Source organism: Melospiza melodia, chromosome 3, assembly GCF_035770615.1.
Source record: "Melospiza melodia melodia isolate bMelMel2 chromosome 3, bMelMel2.pri, whole genome shotgun sequence".
Lineage (NCBI taxonomy): Eukaryota > Metazoa > Chordata > Aves > Passeriformes > Passerellidae > Melospiza > Melospiza melodia.
Window position 1 is genome coordinate 137,985,566 of NC_086196.1, and position 17,986 is coordinate 138,003,551.

Sequence of the window (17,986 nt, forward strand, 5' to 3'; positions counted from 1 at the left end):
TCAACGACCAGGCAAGTTCCCAAATCCCCAAAATCCCCAAAATTCAGGGAATAATTCAGGGAATAATTCAGGGATCAATTCAGGGAATAATTCAGGAAAATTCAGAATTCCTGACCCACCGAGGTCACCCAGCCCAGCTCCCAAACCCCGCGATGGCTCCGAGCTCCCCCTCAGCTCCTGGACCCCCCTGAGCCACCAGGCCACGAACGACCAGGCAAGTTCCCAAAACCCCCAAAATCCCCAAAATTCAGGGAATAATTCAGGGAATAATTCAGAATTCCTGACCCATTGAGGTCACCCAGCCCAGCTCCCAAACCCCGCAACGGCTCCGAGCTCCCCCTCAGCTCCTGGACCCCCCTGAGCCACCGGGCCATGAACGACCAGGCAAGTCCCAAAATCCCCAAAATCCCCAAAATTCAGGGAATAATTCAGGGAATAATTCAGGGAATAATTCAGGGAAATTCAGAATTCCTGGGCTCATTGAGGTCACCCAGCCCAGCTCCCAAACCCCGCGATGGCTCCAGGCTGCGCCTCAGCTCCTGGACCCCCCTGGGCCATCGGCTCATCAACGACCAGGCAAGTTCCCAAATCCCCAAAATCCCCAAAATTCAGGGAATAATTCAGGGAACAATTCAGGGAATAATTCAGGGAATAATTCAGGGAAATTCAGAATTTCCGGGCTCATTGAGGTCACCCAGCCCAGCTCCCAAACCCCGCAATGGCTCCAGGCTCCCCCTCAGCTCCTGGACCCCCCTCAACCACCGGCTCATCAACGACCAGGCAAGTCCCAAATCCTGAAATTCAGGGAAAAATTCAGGGAAATTCAGAATTCCTGAGCCCACTGACGTCATCCAGCACCACCCCTCAAGGAAAAGCCAAATCCAGGATTGATTCCCTGAAGATTGGTTTGGAATAATCTCAAAATTCTCCCCTCTGAACCATTGGCGCATGAACGACCAGGAAAGTTCCAAAATCCCCGAAATTCAGGAATAATTTAGGGAATAATTCAGGGAATAACTCAGGGAATAATTCAGGGAAATTCAGGGAATAATTCAGGGAATAATTCAGGGAAATCCAGAATTCCTGACCCACCGAGGTCACCCAGCCCAGCTCCCAAACCCCGCGATGGCTCCGAGCTCCCCTTCTGCTCCTGGACCCCTCTGAGCCATCGGCTCATGAATGACCAGGCAAGTTCCCAAATCCTGAAATTCAGGGAATAATTCAGGGAATAATTCAGGGAAATTCAGGGAATAATTCAGGGAATAACTCAGGGAATAATTCAGGGAAATTCAGAATTCCTGAGCCCACCGAGGTCATCCAGCACCACCCCTCAAGGAAAAGCCAAATCCAGGATTTATTCCCCAAAGATTGGTTTGGAATAGTCTCAAAATTCTCCCCCCACAACCATTGGCTCATGAACGACCAGGCAAGTCCCAAATTCAGGAATAATTCAGGGAATAATTCAGGGAATAATTCAGGGAAATCCAGAATTCCTGACCCACCGAGGTCACCCAGCCCAGCTCCCAAACCCCGCGATGGCTCCAGGCTGCGCCTCAGCTCCTGGACCCCCCTGAGCCATCGGCTCATCAACGACCAGGCAAGTTCCCAAATCCTGAAATTCAGGGAATAATTCAGGGAATAATTCAGGGAAATTCAGAATTCCTGAGCCCACCGAGGTCATCTGCACAACACCTCAAGGAAAAGCCAAATTCAGGATTGATTCCCCAAAGATTAGTTTGGAATAGTCTCAAAATTCTCCCCCCACAACCATTGGCTCATGAACGACCAGGCAAGTCCCCAAAATCCTGAAATTCAGGGAATAATTCAGGGAATAATTTAGAGAATAATTCAGGGAAATTCAGGGAATAATTCAGGGAATAATTCAGGGAATAATTCAGAATTCCTGACCCACCAAGGTCACCCAGCCCAGCTCCCAAACCCCGCGATGGCTCCGAGCTCCCCCTCAGCTCCTGGACCCCCCTCAACCACCGGCTCATCAACGACCAGGCAAGTCCCAAAATCCCCAAAATCCCCAAAATCCCCAAAATTCAGGGAATAATTCAGGGAATAATTCAGGGAATAATTCAGAATTCCTGGGCTCATTGAGGTCACCCAGCCCAGCTCCCAAACCCTGCAATGGCTACGAGCTCCCCCTCAGCTCCTGGACCCCCCTGAGCCACCGGGCCATGAACGACCAGGCAAGTCCCAAAATCCCAAAATCCCCAAAATTCAGGGAATAATTCAGGGAATAACTCAGGGAAATTCAGAATTCCTGACCCACCGAGGTCACCCAGCCCAGCTCCCAAACCCCGCGATGGCTCCGAGCTCCCCCTCAGCTCCTGGACCCCCCTGAGCCATCAGCTCATCAACGACCAGGCAAGTCCCCAAATCCCCAAAATCCCCAAAATTCAGGGAATAATTCAGGGAATAATTCAGGGAATAATTCAGGGAAATTCAGAATTCCTGGGCTCATTGAGGTCACCCAGCCCAGCTCCCAAACCCCGCGATGGCTCCGAGCTCCCCCTCAGCTCCTGGACCCCCCTGAGCCATCAGCTCATCAACGACCAGGCAAGTCCCAAATCCTGAAATTCAGGGAAAAATTCAGAGAAATTCAGAATTCCTGAGTCCACTGACGTCATCCAGCACCACCCCTCAAGGAAAAGCCAAATCCAGGATTGATTCCCTGAAGATTGGTTTGGAATAATCTCAAAATTCTCCCCTCTGAACCATCGGCGCATGAACGACCAGGAAAGTTCCAAAATCCCCGAAATTCAGGAATAATTTAGGGAATAATTCAGGGAATAACTCAGGGAATAATTCAGGGAAATTCAGGGAATAATTCAGGGAATAATTCAGGGAAATCCAGAATTCCTGACCCACCGAGGTCACCCAGCCCAGCTCCCAAACCCCACGATGGCTCCAGGCTCCCCTTCTGCTCCTGTACCCCTCTGAGCCATCGGCTCATGAATGACCAGGCAAGTTCCAAAATCCTGAAATTCAGGGAATAATTCAGGGAAATTCAGGGAATAATTCAGGGAATAACTCAGGGAATAATTCAGGGAAATTCAGAATTCCTGAGCCCACCGACGTCATCCAGCACCACCCCTCAAGGAAAAGCCAAATTCAGGATTGATTCCCCAAAGATTGGTTTGGAATAGTCTCAAAATTCTCCCCTCTCAACCATCGGCTCATGAACGACCAGGCAAGTTCCAAAATCCTGAAATTCAGGGAATAATTCAGGGAATAATTTAGAGAATAATTCAGGGAAATTCAGGGAATAAATCAGGGAATAACTCAGAGAAATTCAGAATTCCTGGGCTCATTGAGGTCACCCAGCCCAGCTCCCAAACCCCGCAACGGCTCCGAGCTCCCCCTCAGCTCCTGGACCCCCCTGAGCCACCGGGCCATGAACGACCAGGCAAGTCCCAAAATCCCCAAAATCCCCAAAATCCCCAAAATTCAGGGAATAATTCAGGGAATAATTCAGGGAATAACTCAGGGAAATTCAGAATTCCTGACCCACCGAGGTCACCCAGCCCAGCTCCCAAACCCCGCGATGGCTCCAGGCTGCGCCTCAGCTCCTGGACCCCCCTCAACCACCGGCTCATCAACGACCAGGCAAGTCCCAAAATCCCCAAAATCCCCAAAATTCAGGGAATAATTCAGGGAATAACTCAGGGAAATTCAGAATTCCTGACCCATTGAGGTCACCCAGCCCAGCTCCCAAACCCCGCGATGGCTCCGAGCTCCCCCTCAGCTCCTGGACCCCCCTGAGCCACCGGGCCATGAACGACCAGGCAAGTCCCAAAACCCCCAAAATCCCCAAAATTCAGGGAATAATTCAGGGAATAATTCAGGGAATAACTCAGGGAAATTCAGAATTCCTGACCCACCAAGGTCACCCAGCCCAGCTCCCAAACCCCGCGATGGCTCCAGGCTCCCCCTCAGCTCCTGGACCCCCCTGAGCCACCGGGCCATGAACGACCAGGCAAGTTCCCAAATCCCGAAATTCAGAGATCTCATCACTGGAGCACTCCATAGCTCCAAGGCCTTGGAGCAGAGGACATGGGCTTGATTATCACACCCAATTTGGGCCAATCTGTTGCTAATTAACGCTCCCAAGGGCCTGGAGAGGCAGAACTTTGGGAGAGCCTCAGCTCAGATGCACCTCCAAGAACGCCGCAAACAAATCCGCCGTCGGTCTTTGATCAAAAACCACAAACTGCTTCTTCTTCTTCTTCTTCTTCCTCCTCCTCCTCCTTCTCCTCCTCCTCCTGCTGCCCGGAATCCTCCAACCCAAACCTCACATCTCTGACCATTCATCGCTTCCTTGGGGCAAATCCTTTTTTTTCCAAATTCAGCTTGTTGGGGTTTTTTGGGTGTTTCTCCAACGCGAATAAAGCGAATAATGACTGTCAAGGCTCAAATAAAAGAAACGTCATTTTGCAGCCCTCACCAGAGACTCTCCTGCTGGGAGAGACAGAGCTGGGGCTGTCACCATCAGCCCTGACAATGTCCCTCCCTGCAGGAACCAGCTCAGAGCCAGAGTTCTGCACGATCCAGCAGCGCCTTTTCCCGTTCCATCGCCGTTTGATAAGCCCGGCTCTTCTCCTCCTCCTCCTCCTCCTCTTTGATCTGTGCGCTGGAAAAATCCCCTCCAGCATCCCCTCCCTTCCCGGGCCACCATCGCAAAAGGCTGAAGGCGGGGCTGTGGTGGTGGGAGCCGCGTGTTGGGGCTCTGGAGTTCGGCTGCCCACAGAGAAAGGTCGGGAGCAGAAATCAGAAATCCTCCTCTGCATTTTGATCCCGATCCTCCCTCCCAGCATCCCCTCCCTTCCCGGGCCACCATCGCAAAGGCTGAAGGCGGGGTTGCGGTGCTGGGGAGCCGCGTGTTGGGGCTTTGGGGTTCGGCTGCCCACGGAGAAAGATCAGGAGCAGAAATCAGAAATCAGAAATCCTCCTCTGGATTTTGATCCCGATCCTCCCTCCCAGCTTCCCCTCCCTTCCCGGGCCACCATCGCAAAGGCTGAAGGCAGGGCTGTGGTGGTGGGAGCCGCATGTTGGGGCTCTGGGGTTCGGCTGCCCACGGAGAAAGGTCAGGAGCAGAAATCAGAAATCAGAAATGCTCCTCTGCATTTTGATCCCGATCCTCCCCGCCGGGAGCCGTGGCTGCAAAGCGGCCGAGGAACGCGGGCTGCTCCTGCCAGCCCCTGCAGCGGGGTGTATGTGGCCACTGAGGCGAAGCCCGGCTAGCTGAGGTGGCCGACACCCCAACTGCACAAAGCGCCAACCCCCTTTGGCGTCCTGGCCTCAGGCTGGGCTGGATCGCGGACTGGACTCACTGCTGAAGGACGAGAAGAAGGAGCCGCACACCTTGCTGGGGGCCAAGGTCGGTTTATTCGATGACACGGGGGCACCAACCGAGGAACAGCCAACCAGCAACGCGGCCCCGAGGGGCGGGAGAAGCGGGGTTTTAAAGACAGGGGGTGGATAAGGGAGGGATTCACAGCAGACCAATAGGGAAAGGTATAGGGAGGAACTTAACATAATGGGCATACAGAAATATCCAATAAATACAAAGTAAAGGAGGGACCCCGGGACCACAGCCAACCACAACCCCCGGAGAGGAGAAGATTCTGGAAAGTTAGGAGGAGTGGGGGGTGATTGACTGGGCCCAGGGAGGAGGAAAAGTTCACTTATAAGGAGAAATGAGGGAGGAGAAATCACAGAACTTAACTGACCGACAAACCCGGGGCAGGGGTAACCATAGCAACAGCACCGTCAGGAGGGCTATGGCGGGAAAACTGGGGAGGACCGAACCATCTTACATGGGAAAGGGGGGAAACAATCCATAAAATGGGGGAGCAATACAGAAAACTTAACAGCACATTACAACAAGCCCCTCCCCGAAGGGTTTGAGGAGTGGGATCGGATCCCGCAGGGTTTCGGGCGCTCGGGGTTAATGGGATTGGGGAATAACCAGGTGGGAGGTTCGGCTTTTGGGGCAGCTCCGATCCCTGCGGGGCCTGGAGAGAGGAACGGCCACGGAGCCAGGCTGGGAGAGTTTGGGGGGATCGCCTGGAGAAGGGAGGGATCCAGGGAGAGCTCAGAGCCCTTCCAGGAACTGGAAATGTTCACCTGGAGAAGGGAAGGAGACTCAGAGCCCTTCCAGGAGCTTTGGATTTTCACCTGGACCCTCAGAGCCCTTCCAGGAACTGGAAATGTTCACCTGGAGAGGAGAAGGATCCAGGGAGAGCTCAGAGCCCTTCCAGGAACTGGAAATGTTCACCTGGAGAAGGGAGGGATCCAGGGAGAGCTCAGAGCCCCTCCAGGGGCTGGAAATGCTCACCTGGAGAGGAGAAGGATCCAGGGAGAGCTCAGAGCCCTTCCAGGAGCTGGGAATGTTCACCTGGAGAGGAAAAGGATCCAGGGAGAGCTCAGAGCCCTTCCAGGAACTGGAAATGTTTACCTGGAGAAAAGGACACACAGAGCCCTTCCAGGAGATGGAAATGTTCACCTGGAGAAGGGAGGGATCCAAGGAGAGCTCAGAGCCCTTCCAGGAGCTGGAAATGCTCACCTGGAGAGGAGAAAGAACCTCAGAGCCCTTCCAGGAGCCGGGAATGTTCACCTGGAGAGGAGAAAGAACCTCAGAGCCCTTCCAGGAGCTGGGAATGTTCACCTGGAGAAGGGAGGGATCCAGGGAGAGCTCAGAGCCCTTCCAGGAGCTGGGAATGTTCACCTGGAGAGGAGAAAGAACTTCAGAGCCCTTCCAGGAGCTTTGGATTTTCACCTGGACCCTCAGAGCCCTTCCAGAAGCTTTGGGTGCTCACCTTGACACTCAGAGCCCTTCCAGGAGCTGGGAATGTTCACCTGGAGAGGAAAAGGATCCAGGGAGAGCTCAGAGCCCTTCCAGGAGATGGAAATGTTCACCTGGGGAAAAGAAAGACCCTCAGAATCCTTCCAGGAGCTTTGGATTTTCACCTGGACCCTCAGAGCCCTTCCAGGAGCTGGAAATGCTCACCTGGAGAGAAGAAAGAACCTCAGAGCCCTTCCAGGAGCCGGGAATGTTCACCTGGAGAGGAGAAAGATCCAGGGAGAGCTCAGAGCCCCTCCAGGGACTGGAAATGCTCACCTGGAGAAGAGAAGGACATTCAGAGCCCCTTCCAGGAGCTTTGGGTGCTCACCTGGACCTTCAGAGCCCTTCCAGAAGCTTTGGGTGCTCACCTTGACACTCAGAGCCCTTCCAGGAGCTGGGAATGTTCACCTGGAGAGGAGAAGGATCCAGGGAGAGCTCAGAGCCATTCCAGGAGCTGGGAATGTTCACCTGGAGAAGGGAAGGAGACTCAGAGCCCTTCCAGGAGCTGGAAATGTTCACCTGGAGAGAAGAAAGAACCTCAGAGCCCTTCCAGGAGCCGGGAATGTTCACCTGGAGAAGGGAGGGATCCAGGGAGAGCTCAGAGCCCTTCCAGGAGATGGAAATGTTCACCTGGAGAAGAGAAGAATCCTCAGAGCCCTTCCAGGAGCTTTGAGTTTTCACCTGGAGAGGAAAAGGATCCAGGGAGAGCTCAGAGCCCTTCCAGGAGCTGGAAATGTTCACCTGGAGAGGAGAAAGATCCAGGGAGAGCTCAGAGCCCCTCCAGGGGCTGGAAATGCTCACCTGGAGAAGGGAGGGATCCAGGGAGAGCTCAGAGCCCCTTCCAGGAGCTGGGAATGTTCACCTGGATCAGGGAAGGACCCTCAGAGCCCTTCCAGGAGCTGGGAATGTTCACCTGCAAAAGATGATGACCCTCAGAGCCCTTCCAGAAGCTTTGGGTGCTCACCTGGAGAAGAGAAGGATCCAGGGAGACTTGAGAGTCCATTCCAGGAGATGGAAATGTTCACCTGGAGAGGAGAAGGACCCTCAGAGCCCTTCCAGGAACTGGGAATGTTCACCTGGAGAAGATGATGACCCTCAGAGCCCTTCCAGGAGCTGGGAATGTTCACCTGGAGAAGATGATGACCCTCAGAGCCCTTCCAGGAACTGGGAATGTTCACCTGGAGAAGATGATGACCCTCAGAGCCCTTCCAGGAGCTGGAAATGTTCACCTGGAGAAGAGAAAGACCCTCAGAGCCCTTCCAGGAGCTGGGAATGTTCACCTGGAGAAGATGATGACACTCAGAGCCCTTCCAGGAGCTTTGGGTGCTCACCTGGACCCTCAGAGCCCTTCCAGGAGCTCTGGGTGCTCACCTGGATCGGGGAAGGCTCCAGGGAGAGCTCAGAGCCCATCCAGGCCCTGCAGGGGCTCCAGGAGAGCTGGGGAGGGCCCGGGGACGGGGCAGGAGGGACGGGACACCGGGAACGGCTCCCGCTGGGACAAGCGAGGTTTGGGTGGGATCTTGGGCAGGAGCTCCTGGTGGGAGGTTGGGAGCCCCTGAGGTCCCCAGAGAGGCCGTGGCTGAGGCCGTGGCCTCCCAAGCTCCCAGTCGCGGATGTTTGATTGGGAAGGAGCTCAGAGCTCATCCCGCGCCAGCCCCGGCGCCTCCCACGGTCCCAAACGGCTCCGGGACCGTCCTGGCCTGGGACGGCCCAGGGATGGAGAGCGCATCCAGGAGAGGACACGGAGAATGCGGAAACATTCAGATCAATAAATTCATAGAGTAAATTTATAATCCAAATCAATACATTTATAGAATAAATTTATAATCCAAATCAATACATTTATAGAATAAATCCATCTGAAATACGGAAACATCCACATCAATAAATTTATAGAATAAATTTATAGTCCAAATCAATACATTTATAGAATAAATCAATCTGAAATATGGAAACGTCCAAATCAATACATTTATAGAATAAATTTATAATCCAAATCAATAAATTTATAGAATAAATTTATAATCCAAATCAATACATTTATAGAATAAATCAATCTAAAATATGGAAACATCCAAATCAATAAATTTATAGAATAAATTTATAGTCCAAATCAATACATTTATAGAATAAATCAATCTAAAATGTGGAAACGTCCAAATCAATACATTTATAGAATAAATTTATAATACAAATCAATAAATTTATAGAATGAATCAATCTAAAATATGGAAACGTCCAGATCAATAAATTTATAGAATAAATCCATCTAAAATATGGAAACGTCCAAATCAATAAAAATGGATCGATCGGATAAATCCATCAAAAATGTGGAAACATCCAAATCAATACATTTATAGAATAAATTTATAATCCAAATCAATAAATTTATAGAATAAATCCATCTAAAATACGGAAATATCCAAATCAATAAATTTATAGAATAAATCCATCTAAAATATGGAAACGTCCAAATCAATAAAAATGGATCAATCGGATAAATCCACATAAAATATGGAAATATCCAAATCAATAAAAATGGATTGATCTGATAAATCCATCTAAAATGTGGAAACACCCAAATCAATACATTTATAGAATAAATTTATAATCCAAATCAATAAATTTATAGAATGAATCCATCTCAAATATGGAAACATCCACATCAATAAATTTATAGAATAGATTTATAATCCAAATCAATAAATTTATAGAATAAATCCATCTAAAATATGGAAACATCCGAATAAATTTATAGAATAAATTTATAATCCAGATCAATAAATTTATAGAATGAATCCATCTCAAATATGGAAACATCCAAATCAATACATTTATAGAATAAATTTATAATCCAAATCAATAAATTTATAGAATAAATCCATCTAAAATATGGAAACGTCCAAATCAATAAAAATGGATCAATCGGATAAATGCACATAAAATATGGAAATATCCAAATCAATAAAAATGGATTGATCTGATAAATCCATCTAAAATGTGGAAACACCCAAATCAATACATTTATAGAATAAATTTATAATCCAAATCAATAAATTTATAGAATAAATCCATCTAAAATATGGAAACATCCAAATCAATAAAAATGGATTGATCGGATAAATCCATCTAAAATATGGAAACATCCAGATCAATAAATTTATAGAATAAATTTATAATCTAAATCAATAAATTTATAGAATAAATCCATCTAAAATATGGAAATAGCCAAATCAATAAATTTATAGAATAAATCCATCTAAAATATGGAAACGTCCAAATCAATAAAAATGGATCAATTGGATAAATGCACATAAAATATGGAAATATCCAAATCAATAAAAATGGATTTATGGAATAAATCCATCTAAAATGTGGAAACGTCCAAATCAATACATTTATAGAATAAATTTATAATCCAAATCAATAAATTTATAGAATAAATCCATCCAAAATATGGAAACGTACAAATCAATAAAAATGGATTTATGGAATAAATTAATGTAAAATGTGGAAATCTCTAAATCAATAAAAATGGATCGATCGGATAAATCCATCTAAAATGTGGAAATATCCAAATCAATAAAAATGGATTTATGGAAAAAATCCATATATAAAATATGGAAATGTCCAAATCAATAAAAATGGAATTATGGAATAAATCCATATAAAATATGAAAATACCCAAATCAATAAAAATGGGTTGGTGGAACAAATCCATCTAAAATATGGAAATATGAAAATCAATAAAAATGGATTTATGGAATAAATAATTATAAAATATGGATTTATCCAAATCAATAAAAATGGAATTATGGAAAAATCCATCTAAAATATGGAAATATCCAAATCAATAAATTAATAGAATAAATTTAATATGAAATATGGAAAAATCCAAATTAATAAAAATGGACTCACAGAATAAATCCATATCAAATATGGAAATATTCAAATCAATAAAAATGGATTTATTCAATAAATTCAGATAAAATATGGAAATATCCAAATCAATAAAAATGGATTTATGGAATAAATCCATATAAAATTTAGAAATGTCCAAATAAATAAAAATAGATTTATGTAATCCATATAAAATATTGATTTTATTTTATACCCATATAAAACATGGAAATATCCAAATAAATAAAAATGAATTTATGCGATAAATCCATATAAAATATGAAAATACCCAAATAAATAAAAATGGAATTATGGAATAAATCCATACAAAACATGGAAATATCCATAGAAATAAATACATGGATTTATGGAATAAATCCATACAAAATACAGAAATATCCAAATCAATAAAAATGAATTTATGAGGTAAATCCATATAAAATACGGAAATATCCAAATCAATAAAAATGAATTTATGCGATAAATCCATATAAAACACGGAAATATCCAAATAAATAAAAACGAATTTATGAGATAAATCCATATAAAACACGGAAATATCCAAATAAATAAAAATGAATTTATGCGATAAATCCATATAAAACATGGAAATATCCAAATCAATAAAAACGAATTTATGAGATAAATCCATATAAAATACGGAAATATCCAAATAAATAAAAATGAATTTATGAGATAAATCCATATAAAACATGGAAATATCCAAATAAATAAAAATGAATTTATGCAATAAATCCATATAAAACATGGAAATATCCAAATAAATAAAAACGAATTTATGCAATAAATCCATATAAAACATGGAAATATCCAAATAAATAAAAACGAATTTATGAGATAAATCCATATAAAACATGGAAATATCCAAATAAATAAAAACGAATTTATGAGATAAATCCATATAAAATACAGAAATATCCAAATAAATAAAAATGAATTTATGAGATAAATCCATATAAAACATGGAAATATCCAAATCAATAAAAACGAATTTATGAGATAAATCCATATAAAACATGAAAATATCCAAATAAATAAAAACTAATATATGAGATAAATCCATATAAAATACAGAAATATCCAAATCAATAAAAATGAATTTATGAGGTAAATCCATATAAAACATGGAAATATCCAAATCAATAAAAACGAATTTATGAGATAAATCCATATAAAACATGGAAATATCCAAATAAATAAAAATGAATTTATGCGATAAATCCATATAAAACACGGAAATATCCAAATAAATAAAAATGGATTGATGGAATAAATCCATATAAAACATGGAAATATCCAAATAAATAAAAACGAATTTATGAGATAAATCCATATAAAATACAGAAATATCCAAATAAATAAAAATGGATTGGTGGAATAAATCCATATAAAACATGGAAATATCCAAATAAATAAAAACGAATTTATGAGGTAAATCCATATAAAACACGGAAATATCCAAATCAATAAAAATGAATTTATGAGGTAAATCCATATAAAACACGGAAATATCCAAATAAATAAAAATGAATTTATGAGATAAATCCATATAAAACATGGAAATATCCAAATAAATAAAAATGGATTTATGCGATAAATCCATATAAAACATGGAAATATCCAAATCAATAAAAATGAATTTATGAGATAAATCCATATAAAATACGGAAATATCCAAATCAATAAAAATGAATTTATGCAATAAATCCATATAAAACATGGAAATATCCATATAAATAAGTACATGGATTTATGGAATAAATCCATACAAAATACAGAAATATCCAAATAAATAAAAATGAATTTATGAGATAAATCCATATAAAACATGGAAATATCCAAATCAATAGAAATGAATTTATGTGATAAATCCATATAAAACATGGAAATATCCAAATAAATAAAAACGAATTTATGAGGTAAATCCATATAAAACATGGAAATATCCAAATAAATAAAAATGAATTTATGAGATAAATCCATATAAAATACGGAAATATCCAAATAAATAAAAACAAATTTATGAGGTAAATCCATATAAAACATGGAAATATCCAAATCAATAAAAACGAATTTATGAGATAAATCCATATAAAATACGGAAATATCCAAATCAATAAAAATGAATTTATGCGATAAATCCATATAAAACATGGAAATATCCATATAAATAAGTACATGGATTTATGGAATAAATCCATACAAAATACAGAAATATCCAAATCAATAAAAATGAATTTATGAGATAAATCCATATAAAACATGGAAATATCCAAATCAATAAAAATGAATTTATGAGATAAATCCATATAAAACATGAAAATATCCATATAAATACGTACATGGATTTATGGAATAAATTCAGGGAGGTTTTGGAATCCCCACCCAATAAAATTCCCCAAACTCCCGGTCCCTCCTTTTGCTGATCCCATCCGCGAGTTTGGATTAAAAATCTCCATAATTTTTCCCAAACCCATCCTTCCGGCCATTCCACTGATATTTTATTTTCTTTTTCCAGCTGAATTTCTCTCGGCACGCCCTGCTCCCGCTCTAAAAACTCAATTTTCTTTTTTTTCCTGTTTGCTGTGTTTTACAGGTCTTTGAAGAAAGAAGAGCCCTGCTTGGAAAATGGGTAAATTTTCCAATTTTCCTTTTAAATAAATGTTTTCCACAGGCAGATTTTGGAAGTGAGCAGGATTTTATCTCATGGGAATTTAAAATTTCCTCTGTGGGAAAAGGGATTCGCCTTCCCTGAGCAAGGTGTCCAAAAAAATTCCCTCATTTCCCACATTCTGCAAGTTCGGAAGCTGGGAAATCAAATTCCATCCTTTATTAAATTAAGTAGATTAAATGAGATGAAATGAGATTAAAAAACGCCAGGAAATGTCTGTGAGGTCTTCGAAGGAGATTCTGGATGCTCAGATGCTTCCGTGGGAATCAAGATGCCAAATGGATTTCAAAATTTCAAAGGGAATTTGAAATTTCAAACTGAATTCAAAATCTCAAACAATTTCAAACTTCAAATGGAATTCAAAACTTCAAATGGAAATAAAAATTTCAAACGGAATTCGAAATCTCAAATGGAAATCAAAATTTCAAACGGAATTCGAAATTTCAAATGGGAATCAAAACATCAAATGGATTTCAAAATTTCAAAGGGAATTCGAAATTTCAAACTGAATTCAAAATCTCAAAGAGAATTTCAAACTTCAAACGGAATTCAAAATCTCAAATGGAAATAAAAATTTCAAACAGAATTCAAAATTTCAAATGGGAATCAAAATTTCAAATGGGAATCAAAACGTTGGGAAATCAAATTCCATCCTTTATTAAATTAAATAGATTAAATGAGATGAAATGAGATTAAAAAACGCCAGGAAATGTCTGTGAGGTCTTCGAAGGAGATTCTGGATGCTCAGATGCTTCCGTGGCCTTTTGGAGCAAAAATCAGCGAAAAATGAAATTTTATCTACGCAGAGATTGGTTCGGGTTGGAGCTGATCGTTCTTTGTGCTCAATAATTCACTCATTCAATGATTTTTTGCCTCTCTGATGCTCTTTACAGGCAAATATTTTGATTTTTCGGATTATTTGTAGGAAATAGAAATGTCCTTGTCTTTACAGGAAATAATCTGTCAATAATTTGTCGTGTTTCGCTAATAAGGAATTTTAGGGGAAATGAAATAATTGAGGGGTTGTTGTTCAAAAATCAGCTTTTAACGGGACAGGCAGCAAGTGGAAAACATAAAATTCATCTCTTGGGGATTGCTGGATGTCTAAAAATGCCAAAATCTGGGAAAAACCTTCCGGCAGTCGCTCTCGCGAGTGCTGAATATTCCGGGAATGAAAGGGAGAAACCTCAGGAAGCGCCCGGTGGATTTTCCGTCACCTTCTCCAAGAGAAATTGGGAAATTTCAAATGGAACTCGAAATTTCAAATGGAATTCAAAACTTCAAGTGGAAATAAAAATTTCAAACGGAATTCAAAATCTCAAATGGAAATCAAAATTTCAAACGGAATTCGAAATTTCAAATGGGAATCAAAACGTCAAATGGATTTCAAAATTTCAAAGGGAATTTGAAATTTCAAACTGAATTCAAAATCTCAAACAGAATTTCAAACTTCAAATGGAATTCAAAACTTCAAATGGAAATAAAAATTTCAAACGGAATTCGAAATCTCAAATGGAATTCAAAATTTCACATGGGAATCAAAACTTCAAAAGGAATTCAAAATTTTCAAATGGAATATAAAATTTCAAATGGAGTTCAAAATTTCAAACAGAATTCAAAATCTCAAATGGAAATCAAAATTTCAAACAGAATTCAAAATTTCAAATGGGAATCAAAATGTCAAATGGATTTCAAAATTTCAAAGGGAATTCGAAATTTCAAACTGAATTCAAAATCTCAAACAGAATTTCAAACTTCAAATGGAATTCGAAACTTCAAATGGAAATAAAAATTTCAAACAGAATTCAAACTTTCAAATGGAAATCAAAATTTCAAACGGAACTCGAAATTTCAAATGGAAATCAAAACTTCAAACGGAACTCGAAATTTCAAATGGGAATCAAAACGTCAAATGGATTTCAAAATTTCAAAGGGAATTTGAAATCTCAAATGGAATTTGAAATTTCGAACTGAATTCAAAATCTCAAACAGAATTTCAAACTTCAAATGGAATTTGAAATCTCAAATGGAATTCAAAATTTCAAATGGAATTCGAAATTTCAAATGGGAATCAAAACTTCAAACGGAATTTAAAATTTCAAAAGGAATTCAAAATTTTCAAATGGAATTTAAAATTTCAAATGTAATTCAAAATTTTCAAATGGAATTTAAAATTTCAAACGGAATTCAAAACGTCAAGTGGAAATAAAAATTTCAAATGGAATTCGAAATTCCAAACGGAATTCAAAACTTCAAATGGAATTTGAAATTTCAAACGGAATTTAAAAAATTTCAAATGTAATTCAAAATTTTCAAATGGAATTCAAAATTTTCAAATGGAATTCAAAATTTCAAACGGAATTCAAAATTCCAAATGGAATTCAAAATTTCAAACGGGAATCAAAACTTCAAATGGCATTTAAAATTTCGAGTGGAATTCAAAATTTCAAATGGAATTTGAAATCTCAAACAGAATTCAAAAATTCAAATGAAATTCAAAATCTCAAATGGAAATCAAAATTTTCAAATGGAATTCAAAATTTCAAATGGAATTCAAAATTCCAAAAGGAATTCAAAACGTCAAACGGAAATAAAAATTTTAAATGGATTTCGAAATCTCAAATGGAATTCAAAACTTCAAATGGAATTCGAAATTTCAAATGGATCTCGAAATTCCAAACAGAATTCAAAATTTCAAACAGAATTTAAAACTTCAAATGGAATTCGAAATTCCAAATGGAATTCAAAATTTCAAACAGAATTCAAAATTCCAAACGGAATTCAAAAGAACCCAAATAATTCTGTGATTTAAGCTCTTGTTTGTCCTTGTGTCACCTCCCAGATCAGCCCCAGCACCCTGCAGGAGTGTCCCTCACCTGGGAGGGCTCAGTGCCACGCAGAGGGGACACAGGGAAAAAAAGAGGTTAAATCACAGAATTATTTAGGTGGGAAATGGGAAATGACCTCCCAGACCATCAAATCCCACCTGGGACCGATCCCCCCTTGTGCTGGGGCTGCTCAGGGAGGTTTGGAGTCCCCAGGGAAGGGCTGGATGTGGCTCTGGGCTGGTCACAGGTGGGGATCGGTCACAGGTGGGATTTGATGGTCTGGGAGGTCATTTCCCATTTCCCACCCAAATAATTCTGTGATTCTGTGATTTAACCTCTTGTTTGTCCTCGTGTCACCTCCTGTGTGGCACTGAGCCCTCCCAGGTGAGGGACACTCCTGCAGGGTGCTGGGGCTGATCTGGGAGGTGACACAGGGAAAACAAGAGGTTAAATCACAGAATCACAGAATTATTTAGGTGGGAAAAGACCCCCAAGATCATCAAATCCCACCTGGGACTGATCCCCACCTGTGACCAGCCCAGAGCCACATCCAGCCCTTCCCTGGGGACTCCAAACCTCCCTGAGCAGCCCCAGCACCCTGCAGGAGTGTCCCTCACCTGGGAGGGCTCAGTGCCACACAGGAGGGGACACAAGGACAAACAAGAGGTTAAATCACAGAATCACAGAATTGTTTGGGTTGGAAAACACCTCCAAGTCCACCAAGTCCCACCTGGGACCGATCCCCACCTGTCCCCAGCCCAGAGCCACGTCCAGCCCTTCCCTGGGGACTCCAAACCTCCCTGAGCAGCCCCAGCACAAGGTGGGATCGGTCACAGGGGGGACTTGATGGTCTGGGAGGTCATTTCCCATTTCCCACCCAAATAATTCTGTGATTCTGTGGTTTAACCTCTTGTTTGTCCTCGTGTCCCCTCCCTGTGTGGCACTGAGCCCTCCCAGGTGAGGGACACTCCTGCAGGGTGCTGGGGCTGCTCTGGGAGGTGACACAAGGAATTATCAGAGGTTAAATCACAGAATCACAGAATTATTTGGGTGGGAAAAAACCCTCAAGACCACCAAATCCCACCTGGGACCGATCCCCAGCTGTCACCAGCCCAGAGCCACGTCCAGCCCTTCCCTGGGGACTCCAAACCTCCCTGAGCAGCCCCAGCACCCTGCAGGAGTGTCCCTCACCTGGGAGGGCTCAGTGCCACACAGGAGGTGACACAGGGACAAACAAGAGGTTAAATCACAGAATCACAGAATTATTTGGGTGGGAAATGGGAAATGACCTCCCAGACCATCAAATCCCACCTGGGACCGATCCCCCCCTTGTGGTGGGGCTGCTCAGGGAGCTTTGGAGTCCCCAGGGAAGGGCTGGATGTGGCTCTGGGCTGGTGACAGCTGGGGATCGGTCACAGGGGGGATTTGGTGATCTTGGGGGTCTTTTCCAACACAAATAATTCTGTGATTCTGTGATTTAACCTCTGATTATTCCTCGTGTCACCTCCTGTGTGGCACTGAGCCCTCCCAGGTGAGGGACACTCCTGCAGGGTGCTGGGGCTGCTCAGGGAGGTTTGGAGTCCCCAGGGAAGGGCTGGATGTGGCACTCGGTGCTCTGGGCTGGTCACAGGTGGGGATCAGTCCCAGGTGGGATTTGGTGATCTTGGAGGTTATTTCCCACCTAAATAATTCTGTGATTCTGTGATTTAA

General features: G+C 42.2%; 1 protein-coding gene across 1 annotated transcript in view; it reads left to right on the forward strand.

Annotated features, from left to right (window-relative positions):
- The window catches only part of FBXO16 (F-box protein 16), a 61,495-nt gene that overhangs the window by 7,326 nt on the left and 36,183 nt on the right, over positions 1 to 17,986 (forward strand). Inside the window, exon 3 of the mRNA XM_063153206.1 lies at positions 13,374 to 13,409. Coding sequence (XP_063009276.1) covers positions 13,374 to 13,409 — 36 coding nt within the window. The remainder of the gene's footprint in view (positions 1 to 13,373; positions 13,410 to 17,986) is intronic.